Here is a 25,351-nt window from a genome sequence, read left to right on the forward strand (position 1 = left end):
TGACCATGCCCAGATATGGCATCCGTCATTGCACTAAGCTCGGTAATGCTTCCGGGTACCTTGCAGATCAATCTACGCAAACCATTGCACAACACCATAACGACATACGAGTCAGCCGGAACTGCCATGTCTCTCCCACAGAGTAAGCCAGCATGGCTCTTGCTCGCAATAGCAAGCGGAGGATGCGCGGCCTTCAATGGCGTATTTGCGAAGCTGTAATGCTCCCTCTCATCCCATGTCAAACATGCTGCTAACAAACGTCAGCACAACCACCGAGCTCACGACCTCCTGGTCCAGCGCAATAGCTTCAGCATTTGGCCTTAGCCCTGAGAACAAACTCTTCGAGTATGCGATTCGCGGGGTACATATCTCCCTCCTTCTATGACACGCGCCTGCTAACACCACCAACAGCTCTTCTTCGCATGCAACCTCATCTTCAACGCCATAATGTGGGGCCTCTTCACGCGCGCTCTTACACTCGCTTCGTCCACCGTACGCGTCAGCATCATCAACACGAGTGCGAACTTCATGGTCACGGCCGTCCTCAGCGCAATCATATTCAGCGAGAAGTTGCCGGGCGTGTGGTGGCTGGGGGCAGCGATGTTAGTCGCTGGCAGCGTGATTATCGGGATGAGAGATGAGACGGAGAAGAAAGCTGTTGTTACAGGCACCGGCGAGGCGCCACTACTAGACCGCGATGGCGATGCGAATACAGAGGGCTTCCGAGACGAGGACGACGAGGACGAGACGGATAGAGTGGAATTGAGGGGCGTGAAGAATACGGATGGAGACAGCAGTGATGAGGATGGCGTGTTGAAGTAGTCTGGATAATACAACGTGAGATTGCGTGCTCAATTGAATTGGTACATGGAAGTCGGGCGCATACATGGAACCTCCAACAACCCACGGAAACCACAACGCACACACAAACATCACCATCCGATCGCACCATCCAACACCCTCCCCTTCTCCTACCACAGATCCCTGGCACCTACCCACTCCTACAGCAATTAACTAGCAACCCGCATCATACGCATAAACCTATCTCTTTACCACCTCGCATCATTATCAGCCTAATTCGAGTACCACATCGTTACAACTCATATTCAATCGCTACCAACACTCACCCATCGTTACCCTACCACCAAACCCCACTCACAATGTCCCTCCGCCCCGACGCGCCCGCCTAGTACCCGCGCGCCCCCAGCCCACCCCCAAATCCCTTCCTCTCTTACCCCTGGCCATCAGACGTCTACTACCACCCGGGCCCCGGCATCCACCACGCGCCAGGCTTCTATCCAATCGTGCCGGGCTACGATTACACCTATTTCCCGCCGCCGCCGCCTTATCAGCAGGAGTTTTACGACGCGAGATGGACGTCGAGTCAGAGTGAGATCGTGGAAGGGAACCAGAGATTGGACGAACGGGTTGAGGGGCGAGAGAGCGCGGCCGGTGATGGGGATGGATGGGATGGTGCTGTGACGATTGTGAGGTGGAAGCAGAAGGGGAAGAAAGGGGGGAAGGGGAGGAGGGGGGATAATGCGACGAGGAGGGAGAAGGCGAAGGAGAAGAAGTATGGGGTAGGGGAGGATGTGGTGCAGAAGATTGAGAGGGCGGCTTCGGAAAAGCGGGAAGAGAAGGTGGTGATGGTGGAGACGAGGGAGAGGAGTCAGTCCATGTCTGAGAGGAGAGTGAAGTTGTGGAGTGAGCTTTGATGGAAGGCAGTGGTTGCGTGTTGGCGGTTGCTATTGAGAGCTCCATCGTTTGAGGGATTGACTACCTCTGGACACATCATTAGATGGCGCAATAAACTGCTTTCATCACTGCATATGCCACGCTTAATGCAACCTCCTCAATCCCTCCACCAGACTCCTAATGTCCTCCAACTCCACGCCTAATCCTTCAATAGCCTTCCTCTGCACATCTTCTTCGCAGTCCAAGAAGCGCTCAATCAGCTCTCCATCGACAAATCGATTCGGCTCCTCTTCTGTCCTGACTTGGTTCTTGAAGGCGCGGAATTTGGCGAAATCCATATTTCCTGGTGAGACGACGAGGTTGCCTAGGTTTGATTGTAGTGTGATGAGGAGGTCAAGGTAGTTCTGTGAGATTAGTGCGAAGAGGTATATTGAGCCTTCGACCTGGTGCATGTGTCAGTGACGCGATATATAGAAGTGGAATGGTAATGGCTTACTGTGCCCATGAACGCGCGAGGAACGACCACCGCGTCCGGCGCCGTCGCGACATCTATCCTGCGTATCCTGTTGACCATCTCGCCCAGAAGCATCTCGCTCGAGACATTCAACCTCCTCTTGTCATCATCCGTAACGCCCTTGGGGTCGCGATATAGCACGAGGAGATTGCCTTCCGCATCGCTCTCAAGGTATGTGTTCTCGTCGACTTCTGCCACAGCGGTGGCCCAAGTCACTTGGAAATGGCGCGCTACTTCAACGAGCTTATCAGGCAGGCCAGTCTCGCCGCGCTGATATTCCACCACGACCATGGACTTCATCAGATCTGCGATTGCTATCTGCGTACCGTTGACCGTGATGTCGATTGGGGCAGTTGAGCATCGGAACGTCGCTGCTTTGACGAGATCGGGCTTGCTTTGCGTTCTGTACTCGATGTCGTACACTACGATGGTCTTGATGAGCGCCGCAACGATCTTGCCCTCGCACATGGCGAGACATCTGCAGCCGCCTTTGACTGCAATTTCCGTAACGAGTTTGAGGACGCGTTCGGGTGTGACTTCCAGTATGAGGATGCGTCCTCGTTCTACAGTAGAGTTTTGGTCGTCCAGGTATGCTGTGCCGATAACGAAGCGCTCAGCGGTGCCACCGGAGCCGTCCGCCAGGTCACAGCGCATGACGCATTCCACAAGCTCCTCTTCGTTGAGAGCATATGTATCGAGCTCCTTGAACTGTATCTCATCCACCAGCTTGAAGTGACTTAGCATGATTTCCTCGCCGGCCTTTAGTATGCGCTTGACCGTGCCGAGACCGAACGCCTTCAGGCCTGGGGAGTAAGCTATCCGTCGAACAGTCTCATCGACCTTCAGAGTCTGCACGTGCGTTGTCCGTTCGGTGTCTACGAGCGCTATGCGGAGGTCATCCGAAGTAGCAATGGCTACCGAGCCCGGGTATGCTTCAGAATCAAATGGACAAACCGTTGTGGCGTTCTCTGCTGTGACGGCAGAGTAGACAAGGCGACCTTCTGAAGCATAGATGAGAGATGGATGTTCGCAAGTCGCAAAGACGTTGAAAAGGCCATTGCCTCTTGGTAGCGCGCGGAAGGTGGCTTCACGAGTACCGAGAACGATGCTCTTTCTTCCAGATAGCTCTCCATTTGATGTATCAAATGAGTAGGTCACCACATTGCCATCTGCCATCGCAGCAAATAGTGTTGGCGGCTGGTCTGGGAAGATCTGGGTAAGTAACAATGAGCGCGGAACTGAGTCTTCCGATACCTGTACTGTCTTGACAGCTTCCAAGGTGTCGAGTGAGCAAATCGCTAACTGAGAATTCTTCCAGAACCCAATGAAGCACATTGAGCTTGATGTAGATGGCAGCGCAATGCATGCGACCTGACTTTCGACACCAAACTTCTTCTCTGTAAGCACTTTCAAGCCGTCCATGTTGAGAGTGATGACTGAGACACCCCCGAGCGAAAGCAAAACATGACTGTCGTTAACCGATGCAGCCGTGATCGTCTCGCCGCTAGGTGGTACCCACTCGGATGTGATCATGCCACCGTCAAGATCGGATACGCGAACTCGACCACCTGTGACTTGAACAACTCGTCCTTGCGAGATGTTTGCTGCAGCTAGCGTGGTTTCATCCAGGGCCACAGAAGCAAACTCGTCTACTTCTTCAACTTCACCTTGAGGATCGAAGCGGAAGATTCTGGTCTCGTTGACAAAGGTCACTAAGAGGGTATCCGCATACTCTGCAGACGCGTTCGACTTCAGCCCAAACAGGTCAGAGATGTGCTCCATCTCGCCTAGAACACCAAGGTCTTCTAAGCCAACGCCGCTTCTCACGCTTCGAAGACTTCCGTCCTGGTAAGCGCCACTTCCTGTGACAATGCGGGCCTGGCCGGAGGAGTACTCGTTCGTTTGACCTTCGCCAGAACGATTACCCATGTCCATGATGGTGAAGTCTAGTACAGGTGCAATGTTTGCGAACGTTTGCACAATCTCCATCGATTGCTCCGTGATCCTGATGACTTGCGAATCGCCTTGATGTGAGCCGACAAAGACGTATCCAGCATCGAGGTACACAAGCACCGAAGCTCGAGAAGTCTGGCCAATGATATCCAGTTTCCAGGACTGCACTTTCTTCTTCTCATCGAGTATAAGCATGAAGAGGTATAACCGGCCATAGTCGTCTGCTAGCACAAAGCGTTGTGCATCTATGCGCTCCCAGGCTACGAAAATAGTTGCTTCATCTAGAGGTTCAGTCTGCAAATCGTTGCTCTCTTCATCGTAGTAAGCAATCGATGTCTCTCCAATCACGATCAGGCCGTGTGAGGGTGCCTCGATCGGGATCAAGTGGCTAGCGCCCAGTTCCAGCTCTGCTCGGCAGGCCTCGCCGTCTTCGAGCTCGACTGAATCCCCGCCTGCGAATAGGATCTCGCGCAACCTCAGCTTGACCTGGGAATGTGTGTCTTCGAATAGCAGCGCGATCTTGGGTTTGTCGTCAAAAGCTTTTGGTCGTAGGAAGGCAGAGGAGCGAACGAACATTTCCGGCAGCCTTACGGGCTGGGGCTCACCGAGATGGGCAATGTCCGGTTCCTGCTTTCTCTTCTTCCCCCTTTGTACCAGTGGAATAACTGTGATTATGCCCTCATACACTTCCACGGTCATGAATCGTCCACTCGGATCCACATGGCACCTCTCTCCCGTTTGTGATTCTCGTGCGGCATTATCGGCTACGCTGTCAAACGATTTCTCCGTCTGAAGCTGCTTCTTCTCGGCGTTCCAGGACAGCGTAAAGTACATGAACCGATCTGTCCCAACGAAGAGGTGGTCGGTCGGTGATAGGGCTGGGCGCAGCTTCTGGAGCATTGTGACCTTGCCATAGATGGATTTCTGGTGTTGCAGTGCCAATCCATCGGCAGTTTGTGTATAGAACTCGAGTCTGTTCGCCTTGCTATTCTGTTTGTTAGCATCTGATCGGCCGTCGACTACGTTCTGCTTACGCAACGACTAGACAGTCCTCATCCTGAGCGAGGAAGTTCAACTTGAGCGCATGGCGGACGCTGCTCGGACGGTGGATGGGTGCAATGTACGCCATAATCAACTCCGGACACCTTCACAGCTTCACGATTGTTGACTCGGGTGGGAACGGAGAGAGTGAAGGTCGAATGGCTGGCTGCCGGACGTATCGTCGTCATGGCCATATCGCCGTAGCTGCACTGACCGACCCACCACCCACGCGAGCGCGTTTGTGCCCCACCAACTTTAACTTTTTGGCCGCGGTCACCTTGTCCCGCCCAACTCCTTCGACAACAACACCATGGCTCGTAAGAAATAGCCTTTGATCGGCACACGACATTGATACCGCAACTAACAGTCACGACTGAAGTAGCAGTAATGGACATAGACGACGATCCTGTCGTGGCCGAGTACGATGTCTACATCACCCCCGAGGCGGAGGAGGGACAGCTCTATGTGCTGCAGTACCTGAATCGCCCGCCCGACCAACCATTCACGAAAGCCACCCAGAGCCATCCTACCGAATTGCGCGTCAAGAAAGAGTCCGGATTCATTGAAGTCGACATCCCTATGGACATCCACAACAACTACAACCGCCCCGCAGGTGTGCGCTGGGGCGAGGCGATGCGCAAAACCAAAGGGTTTGGACAGAAAGCGTTCGGCATTGCATCCGGCTTCGAGCGCACAATGCCACGCGCAGCTAACCGGGCTGGCGCCGGTGAGGGAGGACCAGCGGCACCGACTACAGCCGAGGACGACGACAACTTCGAGGAATATGTTACAAACTTTGAGGATGCAAACGAGAAAGGCCACGTCTTGAACGTGCAGACTTTCGGTGGACAGATCCTCAAGGACGACGGCAAAGGTCCCAGCTACATGCTCGGCACGTTCCGCGATGGTACCATCTCCGGCCACATGAGGTAGAGGCAACACGCTGATTTGACTAGATCAGCTACACCTCACCAGATTGAATGGACTCGTACAGCTCCGAACCCAGTTCCACCATGTCGACGCATCGGCTCAACTTGAGGCAGTCCAGCGTCGCCGCGAAAAAGAGTCGCAAGAAGGCGCAAAGCCTGTGGAACCCAAGGCCTTCCTTCCCACCCTGAAGAAGAGTGGTGGCGATACTGCTGCGGAGATGACGCAGGCCTTCATGAAGTCGGCGCACCAGGAGCCCTGGCACAAGTTGAACTACCATGACGAAGACGTACATCTACCTTTCCCAACATATACCTCCGAAGCTAACTTCGTTTCACAGGCGTCTGAGGCCTACGGCACATACGCCGAGCGCCTGTTCCTACCTGATGTTGCCGACGCGCCAAAGCTCCATTCGAACCTCGACAACGACCAATTCCTCGATGCTATTAGCGCACCTTCCGCCAGCAAAGGAGGTCGCAAGAAGACGTCCAAACGCACTGCAGATGAGCTGATCGAGATATCGGATGAGTCGGACGAGGAAGACGTAAAACAAAGCGCTCCGATCGTGAGTTGAAGAGCATGGAATTTGGCGTTTGTGATGCAAGCTCGCAGTATGCGTGGTCAGATACTACTACATTTAGCACGATACCCATAGATCTCGTACAACATCAACAGACATATTCACTGGTCAAGGATCATGGGCGGTGGACTGGTGTATCGCGACTAGTGGGCAGATTACTGACACAAATATCGTAGAACGCAGGTGAGTTCGGCTTTGAGTCCGATATCCCACTGCCAAATACCATATACTATGACCGGTGGACACGGATTGTTTGGCGAAAGCTACTCAAGCCGCAGCACAGGGTCCGGGTCAAATACAGCTACATCTGAACCGTTTTGTTCGAGATTGGCGCTGGGCCTTGCTGCTTCTTACTGGGTCACTCAAAGGTTAGGTTGCGGTTTTATGTTGCAAGAGAGACTAGTTTGAGCGCGAATTCTGCGCCTGAGCAAAGAATTGGTAACGTGCATCCATGGATCACGCAAACCCCGCCGTGCTGCAAGATCTAAGAGGTACTTCGACTTTACTAACCTGAACTTCCACGCACGCGTTATTATTTCGCTGGATTATATACGATTCGTGTTCTTTAACCTTTTCTTTAGATGTAGGGCCTTCTCTCTACGAAAGTTACGTAGTCGTTATCCTGTACGCGCTTATCTGGGAAGTGTCTTTCCGAAAGCGCAAAATATGCTATCGCTATTAGACCATCTAAGCTACAGCTTCGTCACTTCTTATACTTATAGGTAGCCTTATATAAGTCTAGCAAGCCTTTGGCAAGGCTGAAAAGTCAATGCTAGCTCTAAGACTGATGCGGTGTTCAGATCCATGCGTGATCGCTACCCCACCCGGTACTTCTCTGGGGAGTACCTTCTGTATATAGCTATTTCGATACAGCTACTATCTGACGTAATCTTCGGGATGTCGTTAAGCACACCAAGTCTGTGGCTCCAACGGACTGTGGCTGATACAATCAGCCAAAACTTAGGTCACGTGAGGCCAGTCACTGCGTGGCAAGACACTTCTTCGTCTGGACCTCCGGACTCCTTACCTCGCGCCTGTACACATAGACAAGCTTAATGCACATTGATTCTGCAGCTTTTGTTCTCTCATTAAAGTTCATTCTTTCATGAGCTTTCCGCGTTCGAATGTGCAAATTTTTGCGCGATTAGTGTTACCAGCGGTACACCAGGCTCGTGTCGCGGGTGAATAATACTCTGGAAAAGGTTCCAATCTGGAGTTTGGTTGAGGAACGACCGTGGCCATGAAACAATCGGATGCCAGTCCGGGTTGAGTTTTTCGAAGCATGCTTTCATCAGCTGCTCGCCCCATCCTTCCATAAAAAAAAATCGTGATTGCGATGCAAATAATATCGTGGTATAATACATTACTATTGCAAGCGCTCCAGCACTTCTTTGTCGTACAAGATTGAGAAAATCTGGATGTAGGGACATCGGCCAAAAGAATAAGAAACGAAGCTCACGATTGTCCACGCAAGGCGATTGGGCCATCTGAAGGCATGGCCGCATACTTGCGATGGCAACAAGATAGACAGATCTTTCTAGCTCGGACAGATCTGATTTGGATTCAACAAACGATGTCAATGCCGGCAATCGCTGCAGTACTTCGTCCAACATGGGTTGCGAAGGAATGGGGTCCGCTAGCTCTCGATATATTGGCGCGATAAACGAATTGACGATATGAGCCTTAGTTACTGCAAGCACATTGCTCATGCCCTGCATCAGATTAAAGACGTTTAGGATACCATCGATGGCGCCTTGCGAACTGGGAATCTCGGGATAGTTCATGATTCAAATCCTGTAGAGGCGAAAACACTCAACGTGAGTAGTGTCGACGTCGTCGCGACGATGGATGGAGCTTCATAAGGCGTGACGTCTCGAAGTTTTTCTCCTTACGCCTCGAATGCTTAGGTCCTGGTGATGGATGCCATAGGCGTAGTACTGTGCCCGCTGCTCAGGCGGAGACATGCGGCTTTGTGTAGTGCAGAGAAGGCAAGTATTTCATGTATGAAGAAAGGATGAGCAATTGCATGTTGTGGAGCAAGATCTCGCCAGACATGTCTTATATCCTCTCGCGGCGATAACTCTTCGAAGGCCTTAACAGTCCAGTGATGCCTATTCAAGTTTTAGTGCTTGAAACCAATATTGATGCTACTATCACTAGGTGTAGAAGCCGAAGACAGTTGCGGTGCGCTAGGATCCCACGTGACTAAGCTGCACGGTACGCTATGGCGAGCGCAATTCGAGCACGGGTTCAGTTCGTCGCACTGTCCAATGTTAGTAGGGTGTTTTCGCACACTAGAAATGCTTACCTTTACGTGACGAGCTTTACATTGTCTACAGCCCAATCGTGACCTGTGGTCATAGTTAGGGCCTGAGATACAGATCGAGGGCGGAGTTACACGATCAACGAGAAATGCGATCTCTTTTAAGGGCTAAGATTGGCTGCATACGGGTTCAAAATGCAGATTCACGTACTTTTTGTGGCCTAAACGCGGCATCGAGGCTTGTCACTGGAGAGCCAAGTGGTAGGGCTGATAGTAGGTATGCGGCTAATTAGCTGGGTTATCCTCTCGCGGATGGTACGACGCTGGTATCGCGTCGCCGTAGCCTGGTAAACTGTAGTAGAAAGCGAACGCGAGCGTGGGAAGAGAATCAGCTGTCCTCTGTGGGCCGTGACAATCTCTTCAAGCGCGGAAAGGATGGCGCTATACTCGGCGCTATACTCGAGTCGTAGAAGCATATACCGAATGCAAGGCCCGTATTGGTGCAGCAGGTCTCGCATTCGCATTGAGAGAGTCAGCGCACCTGGTCGGCGCCGGAGGCACTCAAATTACGCACCTGCCGATGGCAGCAACAGCACGGTGTGGCCGTCCACCCGGCGTAACCATCCACCCGAACACTGAGCCATGACAACGACACAACTTCAACACGATATAACTCTATTAACATGGGAGCAATTGAGGATGCGATTAAAGCGATTGAATTGCTTGAGCCAGGAGAATATTTCTTACATAGAAAAGTAGCTGCTATCTATGGTTACAGCCACTCAGCGCTCAGCCAAAGACACTAGGGCGTCACAACCTCATACAGCACGGCTTAACACTATGTATATTTTTGTCGCAAGCCCTCATCCGATAGAGGAAAGCCTAAAGGATAAGTGTATAGTATTATAGAGCGATAGAAGCAATACAGGAATATTTAAGATATCAAATGTGTAGAATACTTGCGGCACGGGGGTGTTTGCGTGACACATGGATGTACATTAAGCATAGCTACAGCTTTTGGCTGTACCGGTAGTGGACGGTGGAGGAAACCATAAAGTCAGACAGATTTTTACCTGCCTTGCCATGATAGTGACATTGGTGATACTGTATCTACATTGAGTGAAATCGACATGCAAGCTATCAAGACTTCGAGAAAAACATGTGTTTGCTTGCTCTACTAAGATCAATGAAAAATACATCTTTGTGTTGCTGCGTATAAGGTTGTCGCAAGCACGGTGACATCTGTATTGGGTTAGCCCCGGCCGGAATTACTTTTCCCTGCTTAAAAAACTTCGGCTTTCGATCCTCCGTTCTCAGCTACAATTTTCCAACTCCAGAGCTCCATCGGAAAGCTCACGGCAGCATAACGCCAGCATTGCGACCTTGGCAACAATCTCGTGAAGATGTCCTGATTGATCTCCCCAATGATGGTTGGGTGACGGGCCTGCCCTCCATCCTCATGCATTAACCAACCACGACCTCGGCTAAGCAGCCGGACCCAAGAGCAGAGACCGTCGCCAACCGCATCCCGCAGCACAATTCGATCTTCTACGTTTCCTTTAGGAGTCACATCTACACCAAGAACGACAACATGCGGACGGTATCGGCAGTAGCTTCACCTCTGCGGAGGCTCTCTCCAGTAGCAGCACGACAGGGTTCACGGAGATGCTTCTCAAGCTCGCGGGATTTGCAAGCCACTTGGGGTTTCATAGGCCTGGGCCGAATGGGTTAGTCTTGCGTTGGCTCACATAATTGTGCCTCTACTTACACATCTGGCAGGCTATCCCATGGCACGAAACCTGCGAGCGAAGATCCCTGCAGAAGACATACTCTTCGTGCAGGATGTGAACACCGCCGCTTCTAAGAAGTTCCTCGATGAACATCCACAAGGTGTTCGAGTCGCTGCAAACGTTCGAGAGGTTGCTGAAAAAGCGGTATGTGTGATCACTTCTCTATTCCCCTCAAATGATGAATTAATTTTCCTATCAATGATCTAAGTTGGGGGTCACTTTTTGTGGCTCTTCATCCTGATTACACAAACATTATAGCCAATCCTCTGATATCTATTCTCACCATTGTCACTACTCATTACACTGAAGTGCCTAGACTGACATGGTACAGGAAGTCATTATCACATCTCTCCCAGAACCGCAACATGTGAAGGGCGTGTTCAAGGAGATGCTTGAGCCAGCTACGCTCCTGACAGAAGGTCTCAACAAGGAGCGTCTTTTCATCGACTGCTCTACCATTGATCCTATGACCTCTGGCGAGGTAGCGAAAGCTGCACAGTCGTCTGGCCAAGGCACTTTCATCGACGCGCCTATGTCTGGAGGTGTTGTCGGCGCTCAAGCTGGCACACTTACTTTCATGATCGGTGCTGCACCGGACAAAGTTGAGAGAGCAACTGAAGTACTCTCTCTGATAGGAAAGAAAGTGTTGCATCTTGGTGAACAGGGTGCAGGTCTGAAGGGCAAGCTAGCAAACAACTACTTGCTAGCACTCAACAATGTTGCAACCGCAGAAGCCATGAGCATGGGCATCAAGTGGGGTCTTGATCCGAAAGCGCTCGCTGGCATGATCAACATCAGCACTGGCAAGTGTTGGCCAAGTGAGGTCAACAACCCGGTGCCTGGTGTCATTCCGGGTTCGCCAGCAAGCAGGGGCTACGAAGGCGGTTTCGGGGTATCTCTCGCCAACAAGGACTTGAAGCTCGCCCTCAAAGCTGCTGCGGAGGCAGATGTGAAGCTTGCGCTTGGCGAATCTGCTCGAGCGATCTATGATGCGGCGGAGAAAGACGAAAACTGCAAAGGAAAGGACTTTTCCGTAGTCTACAGATATCTAGGCGGCAAAGAATAAGCCTAATAATGACACGAATCGCTTGATGATCCAGTACGTTCTTTTCGTTGCGTGGTCATGCTGTGCTTGACTGCGGCTGCCGCTAGCGTGAACCGAGGAAGGCGCGCGCCTCTGTGGCAGTGCAGTTGCGTCATCAGCAGACTGTACCTTGCGACCCATCAGGCGACACTGAACTCTCCACCACTTTCGCGCACCAACAGCCTTTGTCGCCCATACCGACTCACCAAACTACCCAACGTCCGCTTCACCAACTATCGCCAACATGTGCGGCACCGACTGCTTCCTGATGCTCCTCAGCGTCCTCTTCCCACCCATTGGAGGTACGTCCCCACTCCGCACCCGCGCACCAGGCACCCGTCTCGCGCTTCCCGCCACATCATCACTAACAACATACACAGTCTGGGTAAAGAAAGGCATCTGCGGCGCCGACTCGCTCATCAACCTCGCGCTCTGCTGTCTCGGCTTCCTCCCTGGCCTCCTCCACGCCTGGTACATCATCCTGCAGAACCCGGAGAACCTCGAGCAATACCACCAAATACCCGATGGCGAGCGCGGGACTACGTACTACGTTATCACGCACGAGCAGCCGGGGCGACAGAGCTACGGCACTGTTGGAAGTCAGCCTGCGGGTGGCCAGTTTCCGGGACAGCAGAGTGGAGGTGTTGGAAGCTTTGCGGGTCAGCAGCAGAAGAATGTTAAGGGTGCGAAGACAGTGACGACGCCGCAGCAGGGTGGAGAGGGCAGCTCGAGTCAGCCCGAGGGACCACCGCCGACGTATGCAGATGTTATCAAGGGCGATCATAAGGTGCAGAGCCCGTAGACGATGGTGGTTCGTGAAGGACGCTGGGAACTTTAATGCTGCTATAGCACAGGGTGTATGTGTACAATTGCCAGGCGCTGGGGTGTCTGTTGGAATATGCGTAGCCGAGTGGCGCATTGCTCTTTATTGGGTCTGCATTTGACAGTCTGGAGTGATTCACGTGGCGACACTTAGGGTAGCTACTCTTTCAGGTCAACATGATATCGGTCCATTACTTTTGTAGTTAATCTGTCAAGATCATAACTTCTCTTCTCTACCAAGTGACTATTGATAGGTAAGTTACCCAAAGTTCGCTGATAACAATTTAAATACTTAAACATGATGCAGGTTTTGGACTATGAAGGGACGCATTGTGTAAAAAGGGTCGTTTCAAAGTTGCCGGTGCTATAATAGCCTTGAGCTATACCTAGACTTTTAAAGCGACGGCAAGGTCCAATGTATGACTTCAGGCTATTGGATTGGCTTCTACCTGCAGCACCCTAGTCACTTCCGTCGTGATTGACATTGACAACACGCAGTATATCTGCTACAAAGAAGACTGCACCGAGCGAGATGGACAACCACCATTTCGACTTCTACGGCCTCCAAAACGCCATGTATGCATCAACACGTCATTGTGCGGAATCGCGAGTCAATGGCTGCAGGGACCAAACCACCGTCTGCAAAGTGCCTTGCAGCATACCTGTTCCGGTTTGCTGCAAGGGTTCATCTGCGAGGAGTCTGTTTGCAAGATCGCAGCCGATTACGGCTGATGTTGTTGGTACAGGAGTGTTCTTCGCTGTGCCACGAAAGGGTATATGATGCAAGGCGCATGCGGATACGCCTTCGTACAAACCTCATCGTTGAAACTGCCGCATGGGCCCATTCTCTCACGGTACGATGCAACGAGGCGGTGACGGGCGATGATCCAGCTTCTACGTGTGCCTAACGACGATACCGTCAGTCTTGCGCGGCATCCGAAGACCCGATATGCTGCATGCAGTCGAGTGTAATGTGGAAAAGAAGGGTCGCTCGTAGCGTGAGAAAGCAAGGAAATCAGGCTGAACATAAACCATACAGCTGTCGCGGGGACAACTCGACGATGCTCTGGCGCGAATCACCGCCGTTGGTTTCATCGCGGGAACCAATCAAGCTTTGGCCCAAGCCCTGTCCAAGCAGCGCATCGTCATCGCCCAGCTCCTGAATGGCGGTAGATCATGACCAAGCCTTCCAAGCTTCGCCTTCGCTGTGACGTGGTGAGCTTGACTCCGAGGAATAGTTGCGAGCATCTAAAGACCTTGTGAACGCGATTTGCATTTCACTGAATTATTTGCCTCCCTCTACACTGGTTTGCGACATTCTTCGACGATCGCCTGTGGCTGAGCACTCTACGCGCCACAGCTACCCCCGTATCGAAACTGAGCTTCTTTAATTACCTTCCACGGCTGTCCGCTCTCCTTTCTTAAATACACCGCCATCCTTGACAGGGTCTCACCAAAGCACAACAAGGCAACCCGCAAGGCAACGGTATCTCGAATCGACACAGCCACTCCCTTGTGCCCCTGGTCTCCGCTACTCAAGTACAACAAATCGCGCTTCCTCGACCAAACACTGGCTCACACGAACGATTTGCGCCCCCAAACGACGACATTCCGAACGACGTAGCCCCCATTCCGATTGCTTGTGTACAAACACATCCCGCGTGGATTGTCTTTGCAAATATAGCGGTCCCAGGTCCTCTGCAGCTCCGAACTATCACCACTAAGACGGCCCAGTTGCCGACCACACCGGCCCCATGCGTAAGTGGATCATTTATTTCCGAACCATGACATCTTCCATCACCTGTGTGGCCAATGTTTCAATCTCTTCATGCGACATGGACTAATCCACCATGATGTCTATAGACTCAATACGACGACATGCGCATCGTGTCGCATCCTCCCAAGGCGGCGAAGGCACCTTGAACTACAACCCATTCGCGCGACAACGCTCGAGAGATCAGCCAGTAGGCGATGCTGAGAACCAGTATCCCGTTCGATGGACCGTCTCAGGTGCAGCTGCTCCCACGATTGAAGAGCAACAGAGGCTAGAGAGCCGGGAGGCACAGAAGGAATTTGGTGACCAACATCACCACAACACCGAGCCAACACCGACTTCAACAACTTCGCCCAACGGTTTCGCCGGGTCTTCAGCAGACAGAGAACTACCCCCGATCGACGGAGAGAAGCAGTCCAATGAAAGCACCATTATTGGCTCACCTCGTCAAAACAGCAATGCAGTCACCAAAAGAGGCAAATTCAAGGGCATCTTCCGCAAACACGAAAAAGAAAATGATATGGGCGAGAGTGAGCTCACGCGTGTGGACTCCGACCAACTGTCAATGGAAGAGCGTAAGAAGAGAGCACTCAAGAGGAAGATTCCCGTCATGGACCAGGTCAAATTCGTGCTGTTTGGTGCATGGATCAACGTGCTCCTCATCATGGTGCCTGTCGGCTTTGCAGTAAATTACGCCCACATCGGTCCTGTCCCAGTTTTCGTCGTCAACTTCGTCGCCATTATTCCTCTGGCAGCTATGCTAAGTTCTGCAACGGAGGAGCTGGCTATCCGTGTTGGCGAGACACTCGGAGGATTGCTCAACGCCACCTTTGGTAACGCTGTCGAGCTTATCGTTTCCGTACAGGCTTTGATTAAGAACGAGATCACAATTGTCAAGACTTCGCTTATCGGCAGTATGTTGTCCAACTTGCTGCTTGTCTTGGGCATGTCGTTCTTCCTCGGAGGTGTCAATCGCCTGGAGCAATTCTTCAACGTCACTGTTGCGCAGACTGCCGCGTCTTTGCTCGCACTCTGTATTGCGTCTCTCATCATTCCAACGGTCTTCCACAACATGATTGCGGAGGACAGTGTGCAAGATGGCGATGCTAAGAAGAACCAAGAGCTGTCGCGCGGCACTGCTGTCATTCTTCTATTCGTTTATGGCTGTTACCTCACCTTCCAGCTCAAGACCCACGCCACCATGTACAACGCCCCGAGTCAAAAGGTTGAGAAGCGCAAGTCTTCGAAGAGGCAAGAGGGCGATGCGGCGCGCGGTATCGCTGCCATCGGAGCTGGCACTGCCGCTGCATCTGGAGGCGGTGTCAACGCTAAGACTATCTTCAAGAACCCTGACGAGAACCACGCGGACAATGCGGAGGAAGAGGACGAGTTCGAGACACCTTCCCTTTCTGTCGTCGGTGCGCTTGTTACCCTCGCTATTTCTACCACACTTGTGGCATTCTGCTCCGAGTTCATGGTCGACAGCATTAACGGTCTCACCGAGACTGGTGCCATCTCCACCACGTTCGTCGGACTGATCCTCTTGCCAATTGTTGGTAACGCAGCCGAGCACGCCACTGCTGTCACTGTCGCCATCAAGGACAAGATGGATCTGTCTATCGGTGTAGCTGTCGGCTCTAGTATGCAAATCGCTCTGCTCGTCTTCCCACTCATCGTCATTCTCGGCTGGATCTTGGGCAAGGACTGCATGACCCTCTACTTCGACACTTTCCAGATTGCCACGCTATTCGTGTCGGTCTTGCTTGTCAACTACCTTATCCAGGACGGCAAATCTCGTAAGTCGTCCCGCTTTGACACATATGCAGAGAAGTTGCTAACATGTCTACAGATTGGCTCGAAGGCGTATTACTTATGGCGTCGTATATCATCATAGCTCTCGCAGCTTGGTTCTACCCCAATATTGAGGAGAATCAGTGCTAGAGGTCATGATTTCCCTATGTCTTTTCGGACGGTATCACGATTTGCTTAATCCGTCTCTTTTTGGTCATTGCCGATACCCAGTTTGCACATCAGGTCTTTAATGCTGTACATAAAACAGAATACATTGTAATCTTTAGTTCGACATCTTTTACCTTATCTTGGCTTCCGTGAAAACATGTGTTGAGCTCGCGCAGAATTACGGAGCTGCTTCGTTGCGATTGTACCGCGCCTTCCTCACTCTCAAAAATGACGTGGCTCCTTCCGTTTCGGCTGTAAGTGTCAAGTCAACGTCGGGTTTGCGACACAATCTAACAAACTGCACTCATCTCACAGCTTCGTGGCGACTACATCACACTGCCTCACAGCAATCGTCGAGCTCATTCGTGCGCCAGGAGGACGTCAGCGTACTCCATAGCGCTGCAGATGGTTGAAACGCCCATCTGCTCAGCAGCATTTCCCTCACCTCGCACGCTCACCTCGGCCGCGCCTCGCGCAATCTCACCATCCAATATCACCATGTCTTTTACCTGCAAACCCGCGGTGCACACTGCCGCCAGCCTCAGAGGGCCATATAAAAGTCTACTGCTTCGCTTCCTCCGTCCTTCTTACACTACTCTTCTTCTACCACAACAGTGGTTATTCTCTTTACTACTTCGACCTTTGATTACGTACTACTCCACTCAACCTTCTTGATAGCTTCCCGGTTTACTCCGTGCAGTGCCTCACCTTCGAGCTCCGCGAAGGTGGGAGTCGAAGACTGCGCTGAACCTTGAGCCTCCTCAAGTAACGCATACATACAACCTCCACTCATCTTTCCCGTAAGATCCTATCTTACAAGCCTCCCCATCAATCGCCTTCTGGCTCAAGTGGCCTACCATCAGGTATGAAGCGCACACACCCAATGTCAACTCGCAGCTAACAATCACAGTAGCCAGCGATGAGCGATCAAGACATCATGAGCGACAGTGTCGAAGTTCAGCAGCCCGCAGATCAGGACATGGAGTTTCAAGACAGCGATTCACTGTTCGGCGACGATGACCCGGATACGACCATGCCAGAACAGCCGAACAACGAAGAAACCGAGGTCTCTCAAGACTCTAAGAGTACTCAGGTTCCTGCGCCTGAGAATGCCGAGGACGACGCTGCAGACAGCACTGTTCATGAGCTGGACGGAGATGAGGAACCCGAGACGCAACACACCGAGAGCTCGCAGGGTAACGAGGAACCCGAGACGCAACACACCGAGAGCTCGCAGGGCACTGCGGCTCGCGAGGAGCATATGGGCAACCCTGATGACTACACGAACCCGAAACCTGTTCAACAGGAAGTCTCTCAGACCTTCGAGGAGGAGCTTGGACTTGAACCGGGATCCTTCGACCCTCCGCAGGCGGACTCCAACATGGGCGATCCAGGCCAAGAATCGCAAGAAAGCAACGATATCCCCATGGAAGACGCCAACGCGGGTCATCCTTCAGTCGATTCCAGCAGTGTTACACATGGCCATGGTCATGATGAAGTGCTCCAGGATGAGCAATCAGATGCCCAGCAGCAGAAGAATTCCAACTTCCAACAGGCTCATGTCCAAGATGAGCCACTCGAAAACGACTCCAATTCCCTTTTCGTCCCAGAACGCTCTTCTCCGGCACCAATTGCACCAGGAAGCCGAGATCATCCGATGAATATGCCACCTCCATCCCACCCATCAGTACATCCCTCTAAGCCGGTCATGTCGGTGTTCGATAAGATTGTCCGCATGCAGAAGGCCAATTTAGCAAAGAAGAATGCGGCACAGAAACAGGCAGCCACACGTCACTTACCTACTGATGTTACACCTGAAGGCTATCTGGAAGGCATCATGTCGTCCATCACGCCCCCTGCTTCGACACCGAGACCCGTGGTAGACGAGGCTGAAATGGAAGATCGTCAAGCGTTGGCCGAGTACCAGCGGCAGATGCGACACTACAACGAGTTGAAGCGCAAGAACGGAGTCCTCAGTTTCAGGCAAGATGTCGAGTTATTGAAGATCAGGTCGGCCGAGACAGCACGTAAGAGGAAACGTGCACGTGACATTGAGAAATCGAATGAAGATGCGGAGGAGGAGCCAGCGCTATTCCCTGAAGCTTTCCCTACGCCCAATGTGGACGACGGTGACAAGGACGACGCTTCAGAGGATGAGTTCGACCTCGAGACGACAGCTACACGCAAACGTCCGCGTCAACAGATGCCGCACAAGGCACCAAAGGAGCAGACCATGCAAGAAGCTGAGTTGCAGAGTATGAAGGTTGCTTTGGACGCGCATGAAGACCTGCCGAAGAAGAAAAGGAAGATCCAACCTACTGATGACAACTCGCAAGACTCGCGTGCTAGCACAAAAGGCAAAGGCTCCAAGGCTAAGGCTAAACCAAAGGCGACAAAGGCGGCTCCCAAGTCTGCTGCCCGGGGCCCTCGAAAGACAGCGAAGAGCAAAAAGGAAGCTGATCATGCTATCAAACAAGCCTCATCTCTGTTCCATGCCAACGTCTTCGTGCAACAAGCCGGCGCGGACGAACCCGACCAGCCTGGTTTCAATTCCAGAAGGAAGGGAGACGCTCTCAAGGAGCTCATCGCAAGTGTGCCACTCGCGGACAAGAAACAAGCTCGCTCCGAGATGGCTTTACTTCTTCAAGCCACCAAGGACTTCGACGGTCATGGGTCAGTAAAAGCTGCTGGAGGTAATTGGCTCGTGAAGGGCATGTCAACTTCGTTGAAGGGGTACCAGCTCATGGGCGGCGCCTTCATGCGACGACGTGAGAACGCAGTCGATGAGCCTCGTGGAGGTTTGCTTGCGGATCAGATGGGGTTGGGAAAGACGCTAATGTACGTCGATATGTCCTGAATATCCTCAAGCCATTAATACTGCTATGAATGTAGGCTAACAGTTACTCCAGGATGCTTGCAAATATTGTCAACGGACAGCCGCGAAAGGGCCATCATCCTCGCACGACTCTCCTTGTTGCTAGCCCATCTCTTCTGGCGCAATGGGGCAGGGAGATTACACAGCACACCGCATGTGGTCTTAAAGTGATGCGATATGGATCCGGAAACCGCCTCGACTCTACTAATGCCAGCGACATCCTGAGAAGTCACGACATTGTCCTAACCACATATAGCGAAGTGATGAAGTCTTATCCCAAGAACGAACCACCGATTGAATGCCAGACAGCAGAGCAGAAGATCGCGTGGTGGAAGGATGTGTACGAAAAAGAGAGAGGAATGCTTCACAAGACGCAGTTCCTGCGCATTGTGCTGGATGAAGCTCAAGCGATCAAGAACCACCAAGGTCGTACTTCCATCGCCTGTCGGGCCCTGATAGCCCGTCACAAATGGGCATTGAGCGGTACACCAATCCTGAACAGCCTGACGGAGCTTTATCCCTACTTCAAATTCCTCGGCGTTCCACATACCGGCAGTTTCAAAATCTTCAAGAACAACTACTGCAACAGCAAGAATGCTGAGAACACGGAGCGACTGCTTGTTCGCCTTTCCCAGTTTATGCTTCGCCGAACCCACGCCGACAGGATGTTCAATGCTCCAATTTTGAAACTTCCGATGGCTGGTCAGGGTACGTACTACTGCGAGTTCAATCCTATCGAGCGGTGCATCTACGACATTGTTCAACAGCGCTTCGCCAAGAGGATCAACATGTGGCAAGCCAAAGATCAACTGAACAAGTCGTATAGCAACGTCTTGGTGATGCTGTTGCGACTCCGTCAGCTCACTGCCCACGTGCTCATGTTGCAATTTGTCATGCGAGACCTCTTGGAGATTGAAGACATCCAGGCCATCAAGAACGTCGTCGCAGAGCAGTCAGTGGACGGTACCACGCCCCGTGGTCGCACCATCATCGCCGTGCGAAAGCAGCTAGAGAAGCATGCAATCGATGTGAAGAAGAAGGCTGCTGCCGACGCGAAGAAGAAGGCTACTGCTGCAGCAGCCAGAACAGCTGCTGAAGCCGCCGGGAAGGTGTATGAAGTGGAAGAAGACGAGACCGAAGAAGAAGAATTATCAGAACCTGAAGAGGCTTCCGGACAACCCACTGCACAAGAGGGGGCAGGCCTAGGCGGCAGCGGCAGAGATTTTGGCAAATCTTACAACTTCAAGCCATATCTGAGCAGCCTCAAAGTGGGCGAAAGCTGGGATACAGCCAAGAAAAGGGCTAAGTGTAGCTGGTGCGACAAAACACCGAAGGACCCCTGGATCACAGATTGCGGCCATCTGATCTGCTTGAAATGCAACGATCTTTCCAACCTCGCGGCAGCTGAACAAGGCAATGAACATGCGCCATGCAAGACGTGCGGGTCAACACCAAAGACGTGCCAGCCGTGCGACATGGACGACATGAATCCGGTAGAGGCGGTAGCCGAAGGGACTCGATCCAAGAAGAGCAAAGCAAAGAAGCGTGAGCAGCCCCAGGACCGTGAAGACATCTCGGAAGACTGGCTTTCTATGGCTGGTGCGGAGGTGCTGCCTTCAGCGAAGACGCTTGCCATCAAGGCTCAGATTTTGAACTGGATGAAGGAGGACCCGAAGGTCAAGATCATCATCTATACGCAGTTTCTGGCCATGTAAGTCGATCTACTTTTTGAGACGCTTTTCTTCTAACAGCAACAGGGTGAAGATTCTTGGCAAGATTTGTTCACACGAGGGCTGGGAAGCTGAACAAGTAAGTCTACTATTCCCGTTAGTGGTGCAAGTTGGTTCTGCGAAGGCATCCAGGCTCGACGATGGCGTCGCCCAATTTGTATCTTGGAATGAGCATTACTAACCAAATTGTAGTACGTTGGCACTATGAGCTTCGGTGCTCGAGACAAGGCCATCAACACGTTTGCGAGCAACGACAAGTGCAACATCCTCTTGGCATCTCTGCGGTGTGGTGGCTGTAAGTTTTTGCTGAAGCGCTGTTGTGCGTGTATATACTGACACAGCAACAGTGGGCCTCAACCTCACCATGGCATCACGCGTGATCATGGTCGACCCCTGGTGGAACGAAGCCTCGGAGCAGCAAGCCTTCTGCCGCGTCTTCCGCATCGGGCAGAAGGAAGAGACGTTCATGTCTCGGCTCTGTGTCAAGAACACAGTCGACTCCAAGTTGATTGAGATGCAGGAGCGCAAGACGAAGGAGATTGGCGAGATCATGGAGGACAATGGCGATCGGATGAAGAAGTGAGTTCATATTCGTCGAGCTGTGGGGGACGAGGTGAGCTAACACGGTGGTAGGATGGGCACGCGAGATCTCATGCGTCTCTTTGGCAATACCAACGAGGATGCCGAGGGCAAGCCGTTCATTCTGGTCGACGACCCGGACCCGCGTGGTGGTTTCAGGGCTGACCAGGACGACGAGGGCTACGCTGATGAGTTCTGAGGTGGTGGAACGAGAGTGCGTGGGGTTTTGGGGCCGCGAAGGGCTCCAGGAGGAGGTATCAGGTGTGCTTTTTCGTCATGGGCTCAGTGGTAGCTGGAATACTTCACGACACTTTGGGGCCCCAATGTTTCCTTTTTCTTGACAGTCGCTGTACTATATACCCGATAATCCGAAAGTCTTTCTTAGATGTCAGCCGATTCGAGACTGCGCTACCCTCGGGTGTAAGACGATGGTCGCTAGGTTCAGGTCCAGGATGCCAGACGTGGGATATGTGAAGGCATCCGGCATGCATCTTGGTTGCTTGTTTAGGCAGATGCTGCAGCTATCGATGCAGTGAGCGAGCATGTTCATGCGGGAGAGCAGAGGGACCGATAAGGGCTAAGCAGCGGGCCAATCAGACATGGGCTGATAGCGAGCCGGAACGCGTGGGCGTTCTGTCGTGATGGGCTTCTCACTCCGGTGCGATGGCAGCAACGGGCGACTGCTATCGAGCCTGGGCAGCCATGTTCCCGTCTCGCGCAGGACACTCGAAACACGACCGACTGTTCGCTCTGGCCGCTGATTAACGGGGCGCTGTACTGGAGGCTGCCGTCCGCCGTCCGCCGTTGGCCGTTCACTGTTCACTGTTCACTGTTCACCTGTCAAAGCGCGCCCCGCCATCTCTCACCCCACATTCTGTGTACCGCGACCCTCGACGCCGCCATGGAGCAGCACACCAGCAGCGCGGCGGATCTGCCCCCGGGCGCGCCTGCCAAGAAGGGACGCCGGAGCAAGAGGGACGACGGCAACGGCGACGACGGCAAGAAGCGCAGGTGCATCTCGAGCGCGTGCGTGCCGTGCAGGAAGAGGAAGTCCAAGGTACGTAACGCGAACTGCCTTTCTCCGGCGGACGGGCGCACCATCTCCGCGTCGCGACGTTGAACCGCCTATCGCAGCACGGCATCGCTGACATGTGAGCGCGAGCAGTGCGACGGCACCACGCCCGCGTGCTCAGCCTGCGCCGCCGTCTACAACACCGAGTGCGTCTACGACCTCAACTCGGACCACCGCCGCAAGGGCGTCTACAAAAAGGACATTGACAATCTCAAGACGCGCAACTCGACCCTGCAGACGCTGATCCAGGCCATCCTCAACTACCCGGAGGACGACGTGGCCGACCTGGTCCACCAGATCCGCACCTGCGAGAGCCTCGACACCGTCGCCGAGAACATCCTCGCCAAGGAGAATGGCGACCTCGACGACGACGACCAGATCAGCCCCGCGTCCACGCCGCCCCTGGGCCCGGGACAGCCCACCTTTGAGAGCCAGCTGAGCGGCAAGATGGGCGAGCTGCGCCTGGAGGACGGGTCGACGCGCTACATTGGCGGCACGTCGCACCTGATCTACCTCGACAAGGCCAACGACGACGCAGACTCGCCCGACACGTACACGGACGAGTACCAGTCCAACGAGGACACCTTCTGCTCGTGGACCTCGGCCACCTCGGACCCGGAGCTCGTGCAGCACCTCATCAGCATGTACTTTTGCTGGCACTACAGCTTCTTTACCACCCTGTCCAAGAGCCTGTTCCTCCAGGAGTTCAAGCTCGGCCGCCCGCCGCCAGGATCGAACCGCCGGATGCAGTACTGCACCCCGCTGCTGGTCAACGCCATGCTGGCCTTGGGCTGTCACTTCTCTTCGTGGCCGGGGGCGCGTGCTGTCCGCGACGACTCTGCCACTGCCGGCGACCATTTCTTCAAGGAGGCCAAGAGGCTGATCATGGAGGGCGACCTGCACGAGGTTCCGACACTCCCTACGGTGCAAGCACTCGCCCTCATGTCCGTGCGAGAAGCTGGGTGCGGCAGAGAGGCCAAGGGCTGGGTGTACAGCGGCATGAGCTTCCGCATGGCGTGCGACCTTGGCCTCAATCTCGGCATGCACAGCAACGGCAACATGGACGAGAACGAGGAAGACGCCCGGCGCATCACATTCTGGGGCTGCTTCCTGTTCGACAAGTGCTGGAGTAACTACCTCGGCCGGTTGCCGCAGCTGCACAACACCATCGTCACGGTCCCGAAGTTTGAAGTCTTTCCCAACGAAGATGCCGAGACTTGGAGTGCCGTCACAGACTCTGGAATCAGTCAAGCACATTCTCAACCCACCAGGACGCGCGCAATCGCCCTGCAGATCACGAAGCTGTGCGAGATCTCCAGCGATCTCATGAACTTTTTCTACAATCCCATCGACATGGACAAGGCGAAAGGGAAGCAGGCTGAGCTCAAAAGACTTAGTGAGATACATATGCGGCTGGAGACGTGGAGGAGAGAATTGCCAAAGGAACTGGAGCCCAAGGAAGGCGGTCTGCCACATATGCTCGTGATGCAGTGAGTACAACTCTCCATCTCTTCGACAGCCCTACTGACCTTGTTGCAGCATGTTCTTCCAACTACTATACATCCACCTCTTCCGACCCTTTCTCAAGTACAATCCGAACAACTCACCACTACCTGCACATGTGTCGCCTCGTAAGCTCTGCACCCAAGCTGCCGCTATGATCTCAAAGTTACTCCGTCTGTACAAGCGGTCGCATGGACTCCGTCAGATCTGCAACATATGCGTCTATATCGCCCACTCAGCCTGTACGATACACTTGCTTAACCTGCCAGAGAAGAATGCGAAACGTGACATCATCCACGGAGTCAAGCATCTAGAGGAAATTGCAGAAGGATGGTTGTGCGCCCGGCGAACTCTCGGCATTCTGAGCGTTCTATCCAAACGCTGGAAGGTCGAGCTACCTGAAGAGGCTGAAGCAGTACTCAAACGAACCGATTCCAAGTTTGGCCCTTGGAACGAGGTCAGCACACCGAAGACGAGCAACCGGGACCCAACACAATTAATGGATCAGCATCCGTCTCCTGCCGATCAGGCCTCACCATCCCTGCAACCGTACAGCATGAACATCACATCTGTAACAACACCACAGTATCTGAACCGGATGCCTCAGAACAACACTTCCGTAAGCATGAACCCCTACGCGCGTTCTTCTGAGTCTTTACCTCCAAACGACCCCAACGCACTGGCTTACACGCGTACCCAGCGACACCACGCAACCCCCTCCAACACAAGCTTCACCGCACCGACACCTGCATCAACCCAAGGACGGCATTCCATCGATGGCCAGAGCACTGCTGGAAACTCGCCCAGCCAGCTATTCGGAGGCGTCGACCAGCTTATCCGAGAAGGCCAGGACTGGATCTTCCGGGATCAAACTCAGCTGGCGACTGGATTCGAGAACTGGAATCCTAGCAGTATCGATGACATTGCCTCGTGGTTTGCAAGCACACAATCTCCGACCGGTGTGTTTCCTGCCAATAATCCTGCAACTGGTCCACAGATGAATGGAGGTCCTGTTGGTGGTGGTATCAACGGATATCCAAACCTGAATGGGAATGGTGGTAATCCACCGCCGAATGCGAATGGCGCGAATGGCGTCAACAACATCACTGGCATTCAGGGATTCACGTATGATGAGGGGACTTGGTATGATTATCAATAACGATGCAAGGTGACATTGATTCTTGTGTAGA

At 53.0% G+C, this 25,351-nt stretch overlaps 11 protein-coding genes across 11 annotated transcripts; 9 read left to right on the plus strand and 2 right to left on the minus strand.

The window, feature by feature from the left end:
• Nucleotides 1-447: 447 nt before the first annotated feature.
• Nucleotides 448-822, plus strand: SNOG_08715 (hypothetical protein; the record flags this gene model as incomplete). Its single annotated transcript, XM_001798973.1, has 1 exon — nucleotides 448-822. The coding sequence occupies one exon, from the start codon at nucleotides 448-450 to the stop codon at nucleotides 820-822; it is 375 nt and encodes a 124-aa protein (XP_001799025.1).
• Nucleotides 823-1,160: 338 nt separating this feature from the next.
• Nucleotides 1,161-1,715, plus strand: SNOG_08716 (hypothetical protein; the record flags this gene model as incomplete). The annotated part of the gene is given in 2 exon segments (XM_001798974.1): nucleotides 1,161-1,189; nucleotides 1,208-1,715. 2 exon segments carry the CDS (start codon nucleotides 1,161-1,163, stop codon nucleotides 1,713-1,715), a joined length of 537 nt encoding a protein of 178 aa, XP_001799026.1.
• Nucleotides 1,716-1,838: 123 nt separating this feature from the next.
• Nucleotides 1,839-5,397, minus strand: SNOG_08717 (hypothetical protein; the record flags this gene model as incomplete). Its single annotated transcript, XM_001798975.1, has 3 exons — nucleotides 1,839-2,138; nucleotides 2,192-5,203; nucleotides 5,287-5,397. The coding sequence occupies 3 exons, from the start codon at nucleotides 5,395-5,397 to the stop codon at nucleotides 1,839-1,841; spliced, it is 3,423 nt and encodes a 1,140-aa protein (XP_001799027.1).
• Nucleotides 5,398-5,590: 193 nt separating this feature from the next.
• Nucleotides 5,591-6,704, plus strand: SNOG_08718 (hypothetical protein; the record flags this gene model as incomplete). Its single annotated transcript, XM_001798976.1, has 2 exons — nucleotides 5,591-6,132; nucleotides 6,179-6,704. The coding sequence occupies 2 exons, from the start codon at nucleotides 5,591-5,593 to the stop codon at nucleotides 6,702-6,704; spliced, it is 1,068 nt and encodes a 355-aa protein (XP_001799028.1).
• A 2,554-nt stretch (nucleotides 6,705-9,258) lies between these two features.
• Nucleotides 9,259-9,617, minus strand: SNOG_08719 (hypothetical protein; the record flags this gene model as incomplete). Its single annotated transcript, XM_001798977.1, has 2 exons — nucleotides 9,259-9,317; nucleotides 9,548-9,617. The coding sequence occupies 2 exons, from the start codon at nucleotides 9,615-9,617 to the stop codon at nucleotides 9,259-9,261; spliced, it is 129 nt and encodes a 42-aa protein (XP_001799029.1).
• A 1,143-nt stretch (nucleotides 9,618-10,760) lies between these two features.
• On the plus strand, nucleotides 10,761-11,829 carry SNOG_08720 (hypothetical protein; the record flags this gene model as incomplete). Its single annotated transcript, XM_001798978.1, has 2 exons — nucleotides 10,761-10,907; nucleotides 11,080-11,829. The coding sequence occupies 2 exons, from the start codon at nucleotides 10,761-10,763 to the stop codon at nucleotides 11,827-11,829; spliced, it is 897 nt and encodes a 298-aa protein (XP_001799030.1).
• Nucleotides 11,830-12,043: 214 nt separating this feature from the next.
• On the plus strand, nucleotides 12,044-12,876 carry SNOG_08721 (hypothetical protein). The gene is made up of 2 exons (XM_001798979.1): nucleotides 12,044-12,149; nucleotides 12,228-12,876. The coding sequence occupies exons 1-2, from the start codon at nucleotides 12,092-12,094 to the stop codon at nucleotides 12,647-12,649; spliced, it is 480 nt and encodes a 159-aa protein (XP_001799031.1). The 5' UTR covers nucleotides 12,044-12,091; the 3' UTR covers nucleotides 12,650-12,876.
• Nucleotides 12,877-14,519: 1,643 nt separating this feature from the next.
• On the plus strand, nucleotides 14,520-16,384 carry SNOG_08722 (hypothetical protein; the record flags this gene model as incomplete). The annotated part of the gene is made up of 2 exons (XM_001798980.1): nucleotides 14,520-16,239; nucleotides 16,293-16,384. The coding sequence occupies 2 exons, from the start codon at nucleotides 14,520-14,522 to the stop codon at nucleotides 16,382-16,384; spliced, it is 1,812 nt and encodes a 603-aa protein (XP_001799032.1).
• A 246-nt stretch (nucleotides 16,385-16,630) lies between these two features.
• SNOG_08723 (hypothetical protein) lies at nucleotides 16,631-16,799 on the plus strand (the record flags this gene model as incomplete). Its single annotated transcript, XM_001798981.1, has 2 exons — nucleotides 16,631-16,656; nucleotides 16,718-16,799. 2 exons carry the CDS (start codon nucleotides 16,631-16,633, stop codon nucleotides 16,797-16,799), a joined length of 108 nt encoding a protein of 35 aa, XP_001799033.1.
• A 540-nt stretch (nucleotides 16,800-17,339) lies between these two features.
• On the plus strand, nucleotides 17,340-21,785 carry SNOG_08724 (hypothetical protein; the record flags this gene model as incomplete). The annotated part of the gene is made up of 6 exons (XM_001798982.1): nucleotides 17,340-19,240; nucleotides 19,312-20,988; nucleotides 21,035-21,086; nucleotides 21,200-21,302; nucleotides 21,355-21,586; nucleotides 21,641-21,785. 6 exons carry the CDS (start codon nucleotides 17,340-17,342, stop codon nucleotides 21,783-21,785), a joined length of 4,110 nt encoding a protein of 1,369 aa, XP_001799034.1.
• Nucleotides 21,786-22,487: 702 nt separating this feature from the next.
• SNOG_08725 (hypothetical protein) lies at nucleotides 22,488-25,320 on the plus strand (the record flags this gene model as incomplete). The annotated part of the gene is made up of 3 exons (XM_001798983.1): nucleotides 22,488-22,643; nucleotides 22,752-24,148; nucleotides 24,198-25,320. The coding sequence occupies 3 exons, from the start codon at nucleotides 22,488-22,490 to the stop codon at nucleotides 25,318-25,320; spliced, it is 2,676 nt and encodes an 891-aa protein (XP_001799035.1).
• Between the last annotated feature and the right edge of the window lie 31 nt (nucleotides 25,321-25,351).

The sequence above is a fragment of the Parastagonospora nodorum genome (assembly GCF_000146915.1).
Source record: "Parastagonospora nodorum SN15 chromosome Unknown scaffold_13, whole genome shotgun sequence".
In the NCBI taxonomy this organism is placed as follows: Eukaryota; Fungi; Ascomycota; class Dothideomycetes; order Pleosporales; family Phaeosphaeriaceae; genus Parastagonospora; species Parastagonospora nodorum.

What these genes read in the sequence shown, in the direction of transcription:
- SNOG_08721 (XM_001798979.1), top strand. Translation starts at nt 12,092, where the DNA reads ATGTGCGGCACCGACTGCTTCCTGATGCTCCTCAGCGTCCTCTTCCCA. An exon ending in CCTCTTCCCACCCATTGGAG is followed by an intron (nt 12,150 to 12,227) that starts GTACGTCCCCAC and finishes CAACATACACAG; the next exon opens with TCTGGGTAAAGAAAGGCATC.